The 13158-nt window shown below is 41.2% G+C and overlaps 1 protein-coding gene across 8 annotated transcripts in view; it reads right to left on the reverse strand.

The window, feature by feature from the left end:
* Positions 1-13158, reverse strand: part of PCSK5 (proprotein convertase subtilisin/kexin type 5) — a 470351-nt gene that overhangs the window by 157129 nt on the left and 300064 nt on the right. For 6 of the 8 annotated variants that reach the window (XR_003523749.2, XM_027616047.2, XM_027616046.2 and 3 more), the window contains 3 exons: positions 13026-13123; positions 12453-12582; positions 11914-12029 (listed from right to left, as the gene is read on the reverse strand). Coding sequence is in view for 6 of the 8 variants with exons in the window: in XM_027616047.2 (XP_027471848.2) it covers positions 11914-12029; positions 12453-12582; positions 13026-13123 (344 nt within the window). In the remaining 2 variants the exon portion in view is untranslated. Of the gene's footprint in view, positions 1-8425; positions 8756-11913; positions 12030-12452; positions 12583-13025; positions 13124-13158 lie in introns of those variants that run through there. The other 2 variants (XR_003523748.2, XM_027616050.2) reach the window with 1 other exon arrangement.

The raw sequence follows: 13158 nt of genomic DNA on the forward strand, positions 1-13158 counted from the left end.
CTTTATCCAAGGTGGAATGGGAAGCCATGGGAGGGTTTTAAACAGTAGAGCCTCGTGTGAGCTTTGAATTTTTAAACAGAACACTCTGGCTACTGTGTGGAATAGATTAGAAGAAAGTAGGAACATGGGGAGTGTGGACGCAAGAGTTGCATTAGATGAGGCTAGAAAGAAAGTTTTGCAATAGTCCAGGTGAGAAGTAGCTTCACCTAGACGTAGCTTGACTAGGTTGGGGGCAGTAAAACTGAAGGGCAAAAAATGAATCTGAAACATATTTTGGAGGTAGAGTTAACTTGTTGATGGGGCAGATGTGGGGGTGGGGAGAGACGGTCAAGATAATTCCTGGTTTCTGTCATGTTTGTGGCTCTTCCCATGACACAAGTCAGTTACAGATCATTTTCTTATACATAACAAAAAGTTTACATTTTCTCAATAGTTCAGGTGTTATTATAACAGTTATGAGTCAGGTGGCAAGAAAGTCTTGTGTAATACTACCTGGAAGGAATTTGTTTTACCATATTCGTCAGAGGAGTTCATGGAATTTGTATTATGTGATGACTTCAGCATTGTAATGTTTCACTGTGTTCCCCATATCTCCTTTCTATTTCTCATTTCATCTGGGGCTAGAAAATGCAAATGATGGCTTCCCATACAGAGAAAAATTAGCATGAAAGGAGGTATCGCATCCTCATTTCTTAACAGCCTCTGCCTCATTTCCCTTAGGTCCATTCTAATTTCTTTTGCCCACATGGCCCATTGGTTGCTACTAATTCTCATGATGATATTGATATCCACTCCTGGCTTGGGTCACACAAAGTGCTATGTGACCATGTGTATAGTCTTGGGTAGAATGTTGCTCTATTCACAGGAGACAGCATGGGCCCTGAACCAGACATCACCAACGAAAATATATAATCCTCATGTAAGCTCCATGGCCATAACCTGAAGGTGGTTTTGACAGACATCTTCTTTGGCTCTTGTATTTTTCCTGGAGACTCTGATATTGGATTGTCTGGGTTTAAATTAATCCCAGATCTTCCATTTATCAATGGGGTGGCCTTAGGCATTTACCTCATCTGCTTTCCTACTTGTAAAAAGAGAAGAAAGTCAGGCTATTGGTAATAATTAGTGGGAATAACCCATACAAAGCATTCGGCACAGAACTTAGCACATAGGAAGTACTCCATATATGGAAGTTATTGGAGTTATTTTCATCATTGGGGAAGAAAGGTGCTAGGACATCACTTTCTTTCCTTTTGTTCTTCTCTGGTAATGATAATTTAGAGGGCAAGGTTTTTTGTTTTTGTTTTGTTTTGTTTTTTCTTAGAAGGAAAAGAGGATTCTGAGCAGGCCCTTGTCCCCAAGTACAGTCTTGCAAACAGACCATGCCAAATTTGTTGCTCTGGTCACGGGCATCACAGTGAAAAGAAACTATGGGCTGCCTCCTTTCATGTGAGCTATTCTGACATCTGAGCTCTGCTTAGTCCCCTGTCCTTTTATTTAGCTGGCTCAATGTAGCTAGTCCTCTAGGGACTGAAGCAAATATGATCTCCTTAGCATTTTGTCTGAATGAACGCTTTCCAGATATGTTGGCAGGAGGCCATGAGTTGACTTGACGGGGTCCTTGAGTAAGTCATTTAGCCTCTCTGGAAAGAAGGTTGATGACTCTGTCAAGGAGATTGAAGGAGGGCAATGGCCCATCCATGGCTTTTATAAGTTGACCTCTGTGATCTTTCCCCTCCCTCCAGCTGCCCTACCCTGCCCACTCATTGCCATCTCTTTCCACAGACCCTTTCATGGTTTTGTGCCCTTGAACCTGTTCTCCCTCCAGAGAATCCTTCTTCAACATCCTCACCTTCATTGACTTACAAATTCCTGCTTATCCTTTAAGACTCAGGTCAAATGTCATTTCTCACTTAAGCCTTTTTATTCATTCATTCTGCAAACATTTATCAAGTAAGGCACTGTGCTACTCATACCAGCTAGAGCTGTGAGTAAGACAGACAAAGCCCCAGCTTTCACGGTGCTGATGTTCTAGTGGGAGAGACTGACAGTAAACAAGTAAATGAACCATAGAATGTCATGTTGTGAAAGTGCTATGAAAAGATCAGAAAAGGTGTGCAGGTGTGGGATGCGAGGTGGAGGGAGCTACTTTCCGAGGGAGCTATTTTTGAACTAAGACCTGCTGGATGAGGAGAAACCAGCCGTGTGAAGAGCAGGGGTCTCGATGCACAAACATGTGATTTTGTTTGAAGAACAAAAAGAAAGTTGTTAGGACTGGAATAAGATTAGCAAGGGAGAAGGGGCATGAGAAGAGATGAGGAAGATCTCAGGTAAGGAGTTCAGACTTGATCCTGAGCAAATAGGAAGAAAGGGGAGAAATCTGATTTTGTGTTGGTTATAGCGCTCTGTTGTCCCTGTGGAAAGTGGATGGAACAGGACAGAAAAAGGGGAGAGAAGAAGGAAGCCCAGTTGGGCGGCTAGAGGGAGAGGATGACCCAGGATTGCAACTGTGGACCCTTTACAGATTTATTGTGAAGGTGCAGTTAATGGGACTCGACTAATGGATTGGATTTGGGGGCAAAAAAAGAATTACTAGTATTTGGATTCGAGCAACTGTGTGGCTGGGTTGTAATGCCATTCGTGGGGTGGGAGATATTTGGAGATAATAACATTTGGGGGATTGAGCAGTCTGAAGTCTGTTTTGGACATGTTAATTTTGAGATGCCTGTTAGCTATCTGAAGGGAAATGTCCCATAGCTATTTGGAACTATAGGTAGAAATCTTGAGGGAAGAGATCAGGAATATGTGTATATAGTGTGTGTGTGTGTGTGTGTGTGTGTGTGTGTGTGTGTGTGTGTAAACTGCCCACCCCCAGCATATTGAATAGTGAATTTCTACCTCCTTTGCAGAGTTATATTAAGATCCCAACAGATCCTAGGTTCCCCTGGCTCTGTAGGTCCTACATCATGTCATACATATTAAAATTCACCTTTATCCTTCATTAAATTTAATTATATCTGCTTCCTTAAGAGCTGAGTTGTAATTGACTAGTTTGACATGTTGCATTTTGTAGATGTTTAATTAAAATACCATCTGATTTTGCACATTTCAGAGGTAATGGTATTTTTAATGGAGAACGCTATTTTTGGAAGCCCTTAGAAAGCTCCTAGTGCAAGGGTAGGGAACGTTTAGTACTTAATTGGGAAAGTGCGCTTGCTCAACTAAACTGCCCCATGATCTTTTTATGCCCTTTTAAAGGCACTTAAATAGCTTCATATTGCAATCATGTGTCTGTGCCCCCCATTAAACTATCAGCTTGTAGAGGGCAAGAAGGACCTCAGAGCCTGTATATGACAGGGACTTACTGTTCATGGAAGCAATTAAGCTGAGCTTATAAAGAAGAAAAAGCCAAGTCTAGCGATCTTGTGTCTTCTACCTGCAGTTAAGAAAGGGCTCATAACCCCTGCCTTGCCGCATGTGTAATATGCACTTGTTTCCCACCCCCCCACCCCCCGCCTCTGGCATTCTTCAAAAGGAGGCAGTTTTGTGTAGAAGGTTGATGTTGTGGGCTCCATTCCCAACCACACCCTTTAGTAGCTGTGAATCTTGCAACAGGAAATTAATTTCCATAGGCCTCTGAGTTTCTGTGGGCCAAATGAAAGCCATTTTAGTAAAACTCGGTCCTCCTTAAAATAATAGATTCTTAAAATCATGTATTCTTTCCTAAAATAAAAAAAAAGATCATACACTTTCAGCCTCAGGAAATATTTCTGGGAATTTTTCAAAGTGGGGAGGCAACATATCTTTTGTTGCCTGATATCTGGCTTTGAAAAAGCAACAATTGCCGCCCCACCCCCCAATTGCCTCATGCAGAGAGGAGACCTTGCAAGAAAATTCTTCAGTAATAAGACAAATATCCTTCTAAGTCCTTTGCAGTTAGAGTGGAAAGAGCTGCCGGCATTGCCAGGTCCCAGACTGGCCCTCTGAGACTTTGTGATGCTGCCTAACTGCATCCTTCTTGCCCAAGAACTGACTCTGGGCCAGGTCTTCACCTCTCATGATGAAGAGGAGACATGATTATATGCATTACAGCCCCACCTCTAGTGCCAAGCATCTCCAACGAGCCACAGCGACATTAAGTCCAGCTTGGCTACGCCCTTCTCAATTTTGTCAATGGCTCCAAAGTATTCTGCCGAGAACTTCAGATTTTATGGGTTTGCAACAAAAATAACATTTGGACATGGCCGTCACCCAGAAGCAGGTTTATACTTTCTGTCATTGACACATACTGATGTGGGGCCCAGGGCCCAGCTTGGGCCAGGTGAGGTCAAGCTGCAGCTGGCCTTTGAGTTCCCGCTACCATTTTGTATTAGAAGATGGAAGGAAGGAGTGTTGAGCTGGCCAGGCCATAGTTTAACATTGCGTCGAATTTTCTCCAAATTCATCAAGCTGCTGTCTGTCCTTTCTCTTTGCATGAAGCTGAAGGGTGATATGAAGAGTTAAGAATACATGCCTACTTATATTTTCACTGCCTGATATTCACCTGCACACAGTTGGCAGGTTCCTCAAAATGAAGAGTAGAATGTTGAGTGGAAAACAGGGAGTCCGATAGAAGAGATCAGCAGCATGATGAGAAGCCCCTAACACTGGGGTGAAAAGTGAGGCAAATCTGATCCATCCACAGTTGGACACTGGTGATTAGCAAGGTCTGCCACAGGTGTGGGGGCTGAGGATGGGCACACTACTCATCTTTTGTAGATCCTTCCTGACTAATCCATTAAATGTTGAATCACTGTTCTTAGTAGCAATTAGATTAAACCATTAAAACAATTGACTTACTTCCCTAAACCATCTCTTCTTTAGCAAGTTCGCTGGTAATGTTCCTCCTGCTCTTGTCCCATCTACTTAGTTAAGCCTCAGCCCCTTAGCTCCAGAACCAATCCTAGTTCCACTTACTCTAGGAAACTTGCCTTGACCAGTTCGATTCAAAGGAATTTCTGCTGGTCTGGACCTAACACCTTAGTGTCCAATTCATTTGAGATTTAGAATTCACTAATGTTAATTGTCTTACTGTTAAACCTTATTTTTATTATTCTGTCTGGCTATGTAATCCCAATCAATCTATTTTAAGCCCATCTGCTTCATCTTTCTTGTTTGTAAACAGAAGGTAATGATAATTTGTAAACAGAGCATACTTCTGCTTTAGGATTTTTTGTGAGAATTAAGAGAATTTACATTAGTATGCATATACTCTATATTCCCACATTGTGCAGTACATGGTAAGTGTTCAATAAAATTAGTCCCCCCACCCAATCCTCATAATGGGACTTCATGACAGTGGAGGCGCTCCCTTATACCATTTTGTATCCCTAGATCTTTAAACCTAACTGGAGTTCAGTTTGGATGTTGCTTTCACTGATTTCTCATTTCTCTTCCCAAAAGGCAGGGCGTTGAAACTTCAGAGCTAGTGCCTGCATCTCACGCAGGGTTCACGATCTATAATCCATGGTGGGTCTTTGCCAACTATACAGTCCCACCCTGTGGCATGTACTAGAGATTTATTTTAGACAAAGTTACCTTCTAGGCACCCGGGGCTACAGCCACTGTCAATTTTACACAGGATATCAGCAAACTGAACAAAGTCTTCTCCCCTTTCAACAGCCTTCACCACCCCCCAACCACCTCGTGCACAGTCCCTTGGCCCCCACCCTTCCGTACATCCACTAGTGAGTGCGCAGCTGTCCATCTCCCAGGGGAAGCCCAGGGAAAGAGCCCAGATGGCCCAGACCCTGGTTCCGGCATCTGCACAATTTGCTAACCAGTGTGCCAAGCTTTTATAGATTTTTTTTTTTCACTTGCTTTCTAAAAATGGGATATAAGCTTCATTCAGGACCAAATCTAAACTCTTCCTTTCTTATACTGCTGTTACTTTGTCTCTCATTTACAACTTCTTCCTCTGCTCACCCTTTCCTTTCCAACTTTATTTAGATGCTCTGTTCACTTCCACCCTTTCCTTCGTATTCATCTTCTAGGTGGAAACAGAAGGTTCTCCTTATCTCACCCTTTCACAAATATTTACACAGGGGTATGAACAGATCAGATAAACAGGAACTTAGGTTAATTTAATAGAAAAAATAAAATATGGAATAACATTGCTTTTGGCCAGTATCAATTACAACCATTCTACTATATTTTACAAAAAAACAACTGAACATTTTACACATGTACAGTATTTTTCAGTAAAAGTGGATTTGGATTTAACAGTGGATCACTAGTTAAAAATAAAAAAAGACAAAAGAAAACAGAAGATAGGACTTTTGTCTCTAGAAGGTTAGAGCATTTGTTAATTCTCCAAACTTTGTACTATCCATTACATATATCTCATTATGAATATATATATTTATACATAATATATAACATTAACTTAAACTTTGAAAGCATTATGTCCTAGTTAATAATATTCTGTAGATAAACGAGGCAGTAACACACTAGTAGTTAAACCAGTATTTCCATGATGTGCGCCTGCATGGTCAGTGGGAAATGGAACACACATTGGTGGACCCCAGTGAATTTGGCTGTCCTATTGATGGTTATTTGTCTAAGAACACAGATACCATTTTTATCTTTCCTATCATAGTAACTTTGTGCCTTAAATAGTATGGGCTGGTTCAGTCAAATGGATTCCTTTGCAGGCAAATCTGGTTTTGCCATCTGCTTGACCTTGCTTTAGGCTTGCGCTTACATTTGGCCATTTAGAGACTGTGCCTTTAAATGTGAGACTCTATCTGCCATCCCCCGGATTAACTTACTTTCTTCAGATCAGAAGGACTTGCACTGTTAGGAAAATGAAAGTTGCTCAGCAAAATCAGTTGAGTCCCTAGTTACTTAGGAATCATTATGTGACTCAGTATTACTATAATGCTCTTTAATAAAAGAGGGTCATTAGACTGTAATTATTCACCTTAGGTCAGACATTAATTTTGATGTCTAGGAATGAATATTTTTAAGGTAGGCTTTTTCCTGGCTTGTTGTTGGAGTGGGGATCTTAGCATCCACGTCCCAGCTCCTTCCCCAAATAAGCTATATTGATATCATCCCTGTTCTCAGCTGTGAGGCCAATGACATCTTGGAAGTGAGGCTCTCAAAGCATCAAGTCTACTTGATGTGGCTGGTCACTCCCAAAGCGAATGAGGTCACCAATGGAGCTTTGATATGAAAAATGAAGAAATCTGATACGAGTCTATCCTCCCCTAAATAGAGAAACTCAGAATTGGTAAAAAGATCTACAGGCATCATTTCTAACCACTGACTCAAAATAGTTTTCACATAATTCAGTCTGCTAGGTTCCAGGATGTAGTTAAGAGTTGTAGAAAACTGGTGAGGATAATTCCAAGAAAACAGACGATCTCATTGACATCCAGTAGACAGATGTATCATAGCACGGTTAGAGAGGGACAGAGGAATGGGAAAGAACAGAACCAGGACGGTACAATCATGCCACCCATCTTCAATTTCCAGTTTTATTTTTTGAAAATGACACAATGATAAAACTTCTAAGAAGCACCATTGAAAAACGTTGCCCAGCCAACTTGGGCACGGGCTTAAATATTATTTAAATAATTCCATTTCTTAAAAAATACAGGACCTTTTTGAACCTTTTGACTCCAGGAAGAAATTTCCCACATCATATCCAAAATGCTTCCCATCACAACAAATGGAATTTCTGATGGCCTTAAAAAAAAAAAAAAATGCTATGGGGATAATGGCCATATAGCACCAGGAGATCATGCAGGGTCTACAAAGTGAACACTCCGGATTTCAGGGGAGCTGGATCAGTCCCAGCTATTTTGTGTAACTTTGCATTCTGTCCATCACCAATTTGACTATGCAGAGTGATCCCATTTGACCAGCTGTGTGTAAAATAACCCAATCTGCAAAGCCAAAGCCAGTAGCAGCAAGTCTATCTGATGAAACCAGTGGAGCAGACTTATCAAGTGAGTATAATGCCAAAACCAGCACATAATGCATGAAGTAAATTATGTGTGGAAAGGATCAATGTTCAACTGTGAAAAACTAAGACAAACGACACTGAATACAACTCTGCGGGATGTTCTTAATGCCCTTAGGTCCACTTTTCTGTCATTTCCCCCAACGGTGGACTCAAGCATGAAAAATGACAGATGCAAGAGCTTTCTCTTTGATTTTGACCTATGTCTGCTCTTGTGATGTTTTTGAAAGGTATTTTTAGGCGTCTCAAAGGGGAAACAAGCAAGTAAATGCAAAGGGGAAAAAAATGGACCTTCAAAACCAGGGCAGGAAATCAAATCATTACTTTAACGTCAAATTTTGGCATCAAATGCTTTGGTCATACAATACTGTCTCTGTGGTTCTGGCTGTTTAGCACTAAACACCCAGTTATAAAAGGTAGGCTTGTTGTAGGTTTATTTTTTTTTTTTCCATTTAAGTTCTGACAAAACAGTTCACCATCTCCCTGCACAAATTTGAGAGAGAGAGAAAAAGAGAGCAAAAAAGAGAGAGGTGGCTTGCTTTTTTTTTTTTTGCTTGTTTTTTTTTTCTTTTTAATAATAATATGGAGTAATCTATAAGTCTACAGGAACAGAGAAATCTAAGATGGCCGCTCAGCCTTGGAATGTACATGTTTTGCAGCAAAGTTGTTGAAGAACCTTCCTCTGGCACAGATTGTTCTTTTTCACTAGCATACAGAAGCCTCCTTCCGCCCAGGACTCTTCCGTTGCTTTTCCAGGAAGTCAGCAAGACAGAGGGGGGAGTTGAGGACGAGAGCAGCATGATGTACACGCGGAAGAAGGTTTTGATTGGCCAGAGAGGCAGATGGGGGGATTGGAAGAGCTCATTGAGGAGCAGTCAACAAGGAGGAATTTGGGTCCAGCCAAAGGGATTTCAGTCAACAGCATTGTTTTTTTCAAGGAGAGAGATTGCGGTCCAGTGGTGAATGGGATTGATGTCCATTTATGAAAGGGAAAAAAAGGATTCGAAAAAAGAATAAATTAGAAATCAATAATAATATAAGCAAGGAATTTGTCTTCTCAGAATTACCTAGAGCAGAGAGTATACCGTCATTTATACTATATTTCATTGAGTCCAAGACACTGGATTTAAGATGCACCATTATTTTAAGTATTAAGAAAAAACATGCTTCATGCGTCTTATTACATGGTGACCCAAGAGTCTCCTTAATTAGAATATTAATTTTATGCTTATTTGGAAATATTAGTTATATAACAGGCTGTTTTGTTTCTGTGCTTATACAAAAACTCTTCTTTTGAATATTAAACAATTAGTTTTTGAAGCTATTTTGAACTACAGTTAAATTCAACACAAGAAGCGGTAACCATGTGCCTAACTCTGTGACAAAGTCACAGGCAATGACAGCTATGTCGCATCAACCTATTGGACAGAAGTGGTTGTAAGCTGCCATAAATTATAAGATGCATCTGACTTCAGGGATGTTAAAATGTAAAAGAAAAAAAAAGTATGTCTTAGAATCATTGAAATATGACAGTTGAAAGAGAATAAATCACAAACCCATAAATGCAATCAATATGTGATTTGAAAAGCCTGGTGGAGCCATCGGTGATCTTATTATTTAGCTGACCTAAGGTGGGCTCTTTACAAATCACGATTCTTCATTTTCTACTCTTGCCCACAATTCTGGACACCCCATTTCTACTAAAGTGTGTGCCACCTGGCATAACTTATCCCAAGTTTACCATGGTTTAGAGAAGGCAGTTAAAGCATCACAAACATGGCCAGGCCTGGCACCAAGTGCTGTGGGTGAAATTTCAAGTGACTGTGGATCTTCTGAGTCTAGAAAATCATCCTCTGTTTCCTGTCACCAACTTAAAAATTTTGGTCAGATCCGGCTATGGGGGAACCATGTTTTTAAGTAAAAAGTGATACTTACATGGTCCCTGGAGTGCCATCACCCCAACCCTCTATCCCCGTGTTGTGTGGTGAGAACAGAACCTCAGTGGGTCTGGCCCATCCCTGCTAGACCAATCCTACAGCCAAGTAGCCATGAAGACGCAAAGTCACCTATGATGCTCTGTGGAGACCATAGATGATGCTCTACAAATATCATCGTGTGCCCTGTTCTTTCAGATGCCTTTTTGAAATTCCTCATAGGAAGTTTTAGAATAACCATACAAGGTCAATGGTATTAGCCTCCTCATTTTTACAGATGAGGGAAGTGAGACCCAGAGAAGTTTATCACCTGCCCAAGACCTGGAGCCCAGAAAGGAACGACAGTATTCTGATTCCTGAATCCATATTCTGACAACCAAAGCATTGTTCTACCTCTTGTGAAATTTCTAGGAGAGGGCCCATTCAAGGGAAGGCAGAGAATAAACCAAGGGAAGTCCCTTGTCCAGGAAGACTGTTCCAAGTGCACTTTTTTAATTCTATTTCATAACAGTCCAAAGATATTTAAAAATAACAATGGTTCAAAATGATTTCTTTCTAGGTCACTGAGATGCATGTCTGCATAAAGTTCAGGCTCAAATTTTAGGGCTCCCTCTGTGTGAATTATACTGAGAGTCAAAATTTATAACATGTTAAAGTTGGAATAATTTAATTTCATTCATTTATAAATGGGGAAGCTGAGGCTAGAAAACTTGGCATTTGCCAAGTTGTCAGGGGGAATGGAATAAGGCAGAGATTCCCAAATCTGGCCACACATTAGAAACACTTGAGAAGTTTCTAAAAATATCCATGGTTAGATAGCACCCCAAGAATGTTTGAATCTTTGGAGAAAGTGTGCGGTCCTGGCATTTTGGTTGAGAACCACGTGTGTGAAGAAAAGAAAAATGGACCAACGTTTAGAAGTCTAAAGTTCTATACTTAGGTCTATCGTTAATTCCTTGCCTCTCAGGTTTAATGAAAGATTCAGGTAGCATTTGATTACAATTTACTTACCAAAAATTTAAATTATCTAAATAAAAGGAGTGGCAATAAACTGGCATCTTCACATGATAGAATTTTATGCTGTAATTAAAAATGAAGTTTCTGAGGACTTTGTAAACATAGGATGATGTTTATCTCTAATGTTTAGTACAAAAAGCAGGATACAAACCTCCATGTACATGGTATTTAAAAAATCTGGGCAAAAGTACAGATGGCAAAAGATGGGAAAGAAACACATGAAAAAACTAATAGGAAAAGGTTGCCTATTCTATTCCAAGTATATGACATTCTGGAAAAAGTAAATCTATGGAGACAGTAGAAAAAATTAGTAGGTCCTGGGGCTAGGCAGGAGGGAGGGAGGAAGGGAAGAGCACAGAGGATTTTTAGGGCAGTGAAAGTGTCCTGTATGATTATTACAATGGTGGATACGTATCCCTATTCATTCATTCTTTCATTCATTCATTCATTCAAACTCCTAGAATGTACACCACCAAGAGGGAACCCTAATGGGAACCATGGATTTGGGTGATAATGGTGTGTCAGTGAAGGTTCACTGATTATAACACATGTAACTCGTCTGGTGTAGGAGGCTGATTGGGGGGGGGTGCGGCAGAGGTGTGTGTGGGGGTGGGTGTTGCCGGGTGGCAGTTGGCATATATAGGATCTCTCTGTACTTTCTGCTTAATTTTGCTGTGAACCTAAAACTCTAAAGTTAAAAAAAAAAAATAACTGGTGCTATCTTGGCCAATGGAACTAGAGGTGATTTACTTCTTCTTTTAATTAAAAAAAAAAAAAACCAAAACCCAAACCAAAACCCATTGAGGGTGTGAGTTCAAGATGAATGAATGCCAACGAGATATTGGGCACGTTCTATCTGACTCAGGCTTGATAGTTTACGTGGAAATACATTTGATCTCAACCTAAAAAGAGGACCCTGCGTTCAGAGGATCAGAATGAACAGTTTGTACTCACCGTCCTTGCAGATGGCGCCCATCTGACATGTCCCTAAGTCTAAGAGATACCCGCTGAGGCAGCTCGTGCAGTTCTTGAACCCCGGACCATTGCATGTCAAACAGGTAGCATCACATCTATGGGGGAAAACGTACAGTTCATGCTTTCACGCATCAGGCGCAAGAAAAGATGTTTGCTATCAGCCTCTTAAGGACGTTTGAAACCTAATTCCCCCTTTGAAGACGACACAGAAACCTCTTCTGACCATAAATGCTACCTTTAACAACATTAAAGAAAGCCCAGCAGGTAGACTGATTTTAAATGGGAGAACACATTGTACTTGAAACCGAAATATTACTTTCCAGGTTTTAAAGTGCTCCTGAGACAAAAACAGAAAAGTACTCAAGAGAAGTGGGGTGAAAGCAGCAGGGGAGGTTTCTGCTTTCAGCTTTCTGATTTGGAAACTTAGGTCATCATTAGTAATTGTTTTGTTTTATGGAGGCGGTCAAATAAGGAAGCCAGTGATCATGAGCTACGGCTGGAGGGGCGGATCCACTTACTTTTTGCAGGATTTGTATCCGTTCTCTGAAGGGTGATCAAAGTAGTAGCTGAGACTGCAGCTCTGCACGCATCTCCCATCCTCCATGAAGTAGCCTTCTGTGCAGTTAATACACCCGTCAGCACCCGGCCCTGAAAGCAAGACAAATGTGGGAAACAGAAACAAAATCTCAGAGGAGCTTGCACGATGGGCTGCTTCTTGTGTAGTTGGTGGAAAGGGCATGAATAGGTTGTCATGTTAAGAGTCACAATTTCACATTTGTGCTTTCTCTTATGTTCTGTGGGGGGAAAAAAAACCGCCCCCATTTTAAATTGAACCCATTTGCCAAAACCATCACATCTCTTTGGAAAGAGGAGGAGATCTCACTGGGATGTTTCAGGGTCGCAATAGGGACAGAATGCCCATGGCTGACTTTCTCTGAGAATCCATGCAGGAGTGCCGGAAGAGAATTAGGTTTCTCCAGCATTTACTTTAACCATATCCGAGGGGTCTGTAGGAGTGATGGCTAACCACAAGTCAACAAACAGCAAACCAGAGCCAGAGGAATAGACAGTAGGACTGGGGGACAAGGTACCAGCGCAGGTGGCACAGAAGCGGTGACAGGGCTGACAGTCCTGGCCATTGAAGTACTGCCCATCCTCACAGGTGATTGAGCACCGGGATCCCTGCAGGCTGAAGACAGAAACACAGATGCTGTGGTCAAGGCG

Source organism: Zalophus californianus, chromosome 13 (genome assembly GCF_009762305.2).
Source record: "Zalophus californianus isolate mZalCal1 chromosome 13, mZalCal1.pri.v2, whole genome shotgun sequence".
NCBI classification, from domain to species: domain Eukaryota; kingdom Metazoa; phylum Chordata; class Mammalia; order Carnivora; family Otariidae; genus Zalophus; species Zalophus californianus.